Below are 5,700 nucleotides of genomic sequence, written 5' to 3' on the forward strand. Positions count from 1 at the left end.
TCCATATAATTTAAGTTAGGTCGGGACCCACAGTTATGAACCTCGAGAAGTACCTAACACCTTCTCTTTGAGGTAACTTGAGCCCTTACCCGATATTTGGTGGCGTTGACTAGCTAAAACAGAGTTATTTTGCAAATAGGTACCCTAACGCATCTTTAAAATCGTTAGGTGGCGACTCTCCTCTTTTAATACCTCCTTAAAAGAGTTGTCACATGTCGAAACCCGATTTCGCGAGATAAAAGGGGCGCAACAACTCCCGAAAAAATTTATGATGAATAGTGTAGAACAATATATGTTTTCTTTTAGAAAAATAACTGGCTTATTCTTTTTCTACATGGATTCATACAATAAATCTAAATCCTATACAAATTGAAGAAGAATAACTGAACGAAATATATTGTTGTCCAAAAAGAAGAAGGCTACTATATGAAGAATCTGTTAACCAAGAAGAAATAGGCTACTATCCTCTAAACCATGCATAGGAGCGGTGAGGAGTAATCCACATCAATATTGTAGATCTCCCTATTTTGATAAATAATCAAACTCTCTATTCATTAATGTATTTTTTGTATTCCTTAAAGCTTTGAATCGCAGTCTGTCGCGTTGGTTATTCAAACAAGGAGAACAAGAGGTCTCCCCACTTCCCTGTTTGCTGCACTTTGAGAATAACTACTATTTGATCTAAAAATTCAATTTTTAATATGTGATTTATAGTTAGGTAATTTATAATTGGAAAAGAATTTCAGCCTTAGGTTATTTACAATTATATCCTTAAATTATGCAAATATTTAAGGTTATAAAAGTCGATCAATGTTTCGAGGATATTTTAGTCGTTAAATATTTAGTATAAATTATTCATGCTTTTATAATAATATAAAATATAGATAGATAGATATAGATAGATAGATAGATAGATAAATAGATAGATGGGTGATGATTGTCTTGTGAGCCTTCATCCTCTCTCATTTAATGGATATTTTTTGTTTTGGTTGAAGCCAAAACTTCAAAACATATTGTAGTTAGTTTATAACTTCTTCTTTTTTAATTGCTATTTTTTCTTTATTTTTCCTTATACGTTGAATATATTAACTAATGATTAAAAACTTCTATGAAAAAGAATTTTTTCTTTTATTGAGTTAGTTATATACGATTAACATGCATTCAAAAACTTACACTTTAATTTATTTTATAAATCAAATATAAATTTTATATAATATTTATGTAATTTTTTTTAAAAAAATACTTATTGAGGCAAGGTACACGCACAACGCGCGTGTTCAGAAATTAGTAAATAGTCAAATGAAATAAGTTGCTTACTTGTACTCGATGCATGTATTAAAACAAGAAATACTATATGTTTTTTTTAATCACCTAGCCATGTATAATTAATTGATATTTTGATATTATTATTAAAAATATTAATTTAATGCGAATAAGTTGTTTTCCTCAAAGAAGTCCACAAAAGTTCACCGCGGAACACTAGTTGCGGGGAGTCGCGTGATACCGATTTCTTCAAACAAGGTGGCTTTTGCACCTTTAATTTATATTTAAACAACTTTGCTAATTATGTGAAAACAATTAACTAAATTTTCATCCACGCATAGCTATGAGAAAACATTAATTCAGGAATATGAGTGTGGCTGTAATCAACGAAAAGTTCATTATGATGAGATGTTCTTGACATTGCAAGTGTAAGAGTAATTCCTCTATAGTATGTACAATAACAAACAACAATATATACACCTCAATTTAAGTGTTATGTACTCAAGCAAGTTATTGGCCAATTCCATATGGATTTCTAAGTTTCTTATAGAGGCTCAAATTCAAAATTTGTATGCTCCAGAATTGGACCAAGTCTAACCAGCTTAGGTACAATGATATTATCCCTAAGGGAACAAATCAATGGATTTTCCCACTGCAATAGTGCTCCCACAAGATATGCACGTAGCGTCAATGGAAATATACGAGGCCATCTTTCAGTTTCATATGCTTTGAGTGCATCCTTGACAGAAATACGTTTATACTTGATTGCTTCTACAAGTTTTTTGGACAAAACTATTGAATCTTCGAGTGCACAACAACCACCTTGACCAAGATTTGGTGTCATTGGGTGCCATGAGTCACCAACCAGCACTATACTTCCAGTAGAGGCTGGTGGGCTTATTGAGGGCCAAAGCCATCTATCTACTAGGCTACTTCTTATGATTGTATCGTCTGGTGTAAGTTTAATGAGGTTTATTAGGTCTGTTGGCCAATTTCTAACGAGTTGTTCAGCCTGCTGTCTCAAGATAGATGGATCTATTATCTTTGGACCTGTCAACAGATGTTCAAAACAGTCAGAATGATGTAATAGAAAAAGAAAGACCTTTTTTCCTGATATAAGTCCAACTAAAGAAAGTTGCATAGAATTTTTCAGCTCAGGAGAGAGTATCTAATCAAAGTGGATATACTATGATTTCTACTTTAAAACTGGTGCCACAAGGGAACCATTTACTGTCAAATAACATGCCCACATGAAAAAGAACAGACACTGGAAAGAGTATTATGCGCACATGGGCGTTCATTCTCGTCTCTAATTTTCTAGGCGTACTGACATATCAAGTTCTCATATTAATTTGGGCTACATCTGTAAACCCCACTTTCTGTTTAGGAGTGTAGAGACAAGACAAGACAAGAATGTTTTATGATGCAGAATAGTTTTTTTATCAAGTTGTTGATATAAATGCATTCTTGCGCATGTTATGTATACTAGAGAGAAAGAAATAGAGCAGAAAGCTGTTATGAAACACAAACCTGGTGATGAGTTATTGTAGCAGATAAACCAATAGACCTTGGTTTCAGAAACAGGAACATATCCAGCGCGCACTCCTCTTCCATAGATGTAGTTTACTTTTGGTTCAAATGGTTGTCCTTCAGGGAAATACGCTAGGCCTCGAAATGCACAATGTCCTACATAGTTAGGCTCTGGAAATCCCATCCACTTGGCCACTGGCGACCGAATCCCATCACAAGCGATTAATATCTGCAAGGAGTTGAAGTTCAAGAAGCAGGGGGAAGCTTGAGAAATAAGTCCACTGGATAATTTTTGAATAAATCAAATAGCTAAAAAATGAGAATAATCAAAATGTCGAATAAGAAATTAGATTAAGCAATAAGGACTTCATGGTTTTCGTTGTTAAAGTTGAATTAAAAGAACAATGTATTGGCAATACTTATACTACTAACTATCCTCAGTCAAATGAAGGACAAGCACCACACAACCCAGCAAATAGGCAATCCAACTACCTTGGCAGATATGCGAATTCCATCTTCAAGTTCCAGCATTGTTTCACCATTTTCACTTCTTTCAATGTTTTCAAGCTTTGAGGAAAAAGAGATAGCATCTGGTGGCAGCTTACTGGCAAGTGTTTCCAGTAGGACTCTCCTCTCCACAGCTCGGACTTCTTGACTACATTGTCATTGGATCAATAGAGAAAAGGATCAGAATTTGGTGATAAATAACCATTAACCAAAACAATCAGAGAGACCATTACCTTTCATCCTCATCTTTGAATCTGAAGGAGCGCAACTCTCTTCCATCTTCTGATTTTACCACCATCCTGCAAATTCCCAGGTACCATAAGTGAGTGATTTCTACATACCAGAATCTAGAAGAAGCATTTCAGCATGATTTCAGATCAACAATTATAGTCTAATGTTAACATTTGAACCGTTAGTTACTAGATAGATACTCATGGAAAGCATAAAACAAGAGAAGCATCTTCAGCTTGATTTGAGTATCACAATCGAACCTCAAGAAGCACACTAAAGAATGAAGATAGAGAAGAAAACAATGAAGTTCTTCTATATAGGACACTAAAGACCTCTCAATAATAAAGCATTCTAAAAGCATCACCTACCTCGCTGCACACTAAACAAGTTTTTCAGAAATAGGGAAGGCATAGCTTCAACAAGTAGAAGCTTATTGGCGAGCTTTAACTAAAGAAGTTAGTCTGTTAAACTCATTGATTGGACTTCACTTTGCTTATGATGAAAACTAGAGGATAGAGGAGTGAAGCAGCAAGCAAGCTGCAAGTACGTACTCCTATCACAATGAAAGGCATCATAGGAAATTGAGGTGTTGGGAATTACTAACAGAAAACCAAAATTTCCTTCGTTTTGCACTATTGAGCTTAATAGATGCTGGGTTTTCTTTGTTTTTGTTTATGAAGGAAATCTTGGCTAGTTTCTGTTTAAATATGCATTATTATCTGATATGTCACGCTAGAATGACTATTTCCCTTCACTAACTTGCGCTGCTGTTATCTGCAAATTCTAAAGAGTACTCATTTATCAGCTCGCGAGTTCATTCTAGTTGTATAAACTTGAGATAAGAAGATCTCTGCTACTGCAGGATGCCAAAGCTAGGAACATTGTCATATACTAAACCAATTAACAAACCAGGGTAATAAATACATATTAGTCCCCTAATGCTCTCTTTTCTACTTTTTTTAAAAAAAATTGATATTGGCTGTTTTCTAAGACCATAGGAACAGCCAATAGCTATATACTTGAGCAAAATGAATGAGCAAGGAGTACAAGTGAAACAACATACCCTTGAATTTCAAGAAACTGAGTCCTGAGATCATTGCCAACTCCAATAGCATCCAGTGCCTTCCATCCATTTTTAAAAAGTGTTAGTGAGGTTCCTCCAGTCCTCAGTGACTCAGCCTGCTCAAGCACCAATGTTCTGATACCCAGCCTAAATAGCAAGCAAACATTTTTATCAAACTTCTTCTCAATTTCCCAAAAAGCAAATATCATTATACTAGAATTGACATAGAAAAATTACTACTACTAGCACTGATATATGTCGCAATCGAGCAAAAAATATATAGAAAATTCAAATAGTCGACCTCAACTAGTTTGTAATTAAGACTAATTGACTGACTAATTGTAATAGTAGCAATTATCATGTGGAGGCTAAGTTTATGAACTTAATTTACCTCTGAAGTGAAACTGCAGTAGCAAGGCCAGCAATTCCAGCCCCGATAATAACAATATCTTCTTTTCTATCATCAGCTCGAGCATTTATAACAGATAAAGAAACAGGCCTGACTCTAACTCTAGTTTCAGCTGTTGACCATGGTTGTTGGGGTATTGAAGAAATTCTTCGTTTGAAATAAATTGTTGGGTTAGACGAAGAATAAAGAGAGACGTGCGACTTCACAAGCAATAGATTGGAAGAGGATAAAGCCATGAAATTAGTTCGTTGGTGGAAAGAAAATGTGAAGACAAGAAAGGAAAATCAGGAGGTATAATTCCATGAGAATACTAGTGGTGGGCATTTAACGATGTGTCAAATTCCACATTTTATGTACTACTTACTACGTATCAACATTTATGCACAGCGGTGAGAAGCTGGACGATTTCCATCTCCCTCGCAGTCCTAACGGGTTTTCATGCCGATCATGTCTCAAGAAAAAATCGATTTCACTACTTCATACTCATATGTAGTATTACCTCTGTCCCAATTTATCCGGCACAGTTGTCATTTGGAGAGTCAAATTTTTTAATTTTGATATGAATTTGAACATAAAATTGCACACAATAAATTGCGTTGAGAAAATAAAATCAGGACCCGAAAAATATTATAACAATTGTAATATTTTATTTCAAATATTTTGAGTGTACAATCTCTAAGAATCCTTTGATTCTTCT

The 5,700-nt window shown here is 34.6% G+C and overlaps 1 protein-coding gene across 1 annotated transcript; it reads right to left on the reverse strand.

Annotated features, from left to right (window-relative positions):
* Positions 1-1,634: 1,634 nt before the first annotated feature.
* Positions 1,635-5,495, reverse strand: LOC107785278 (monooxygenase 2). The gene is made up of 6 exons (XM_016606546.2): positions 4,986-5,495; positions 4,595-4,741; positions 3,534-3,599; positions 3,286-3,448; positions 2,794-3,022; positions 1,635-2,313 (listed from the first exon to the last, which is right to left on the reverse strand). The coding sequence occupies exons 1-6, from the start codon at positions 5,237-5,239 to the stop codon at positions 1,808-1,810; spliced, it is 1,365 nt and encodes a 454-aa protein (XP_016462032.1). The 5' UTR covers positions 5,240-5,495; the 3' UTR covers positions 1,635-1,807.
* Between the last annotated feature and the right edge of the window lie 205 nt (positions 5,496-5,700).

The sequence above is a fragment of the Nicotiana tabacum genome, chromosome 22, assembly GCF_000715075.1.
Source record: "Nicotiana tabacum cultivar K326 chromosome 22, ASM71507v2, whole genome shotgun sequence".
Taxonomy (NCBI): domain Eukaryota; kingdom Viridiplantae; phylum Streptophyta; class Magnoliopsida; order Solanales; family Solanaceae; genus Nicotiana; species Nicotiana tabacum.

Bases quoted from the DNA above. Each gene is read 5' to 3' on its own strand.
- LOC107785278 (XM_016606546.2), bottom strand. From the start codon at position 5,239: ATGGCTTTATCCTCTTCCAATCTATTGCTTGTGAAGTCGCACGTCTCT. The intron at 3,449-3,533 runs GTAATGGTCTCT...ATGACAATGTAG, and splicing joins TTCAAAGATGAGGATGAAAG to TCAAGAAGTCCGAGCTGTGG. The intron at 3,023-3,285 runs GTAGTTGGATTG...AACTCCTTGCAG, and splicing joins GAATTCGCATATCTGCCAAG to ATATTAATCGCTTGTGATGG.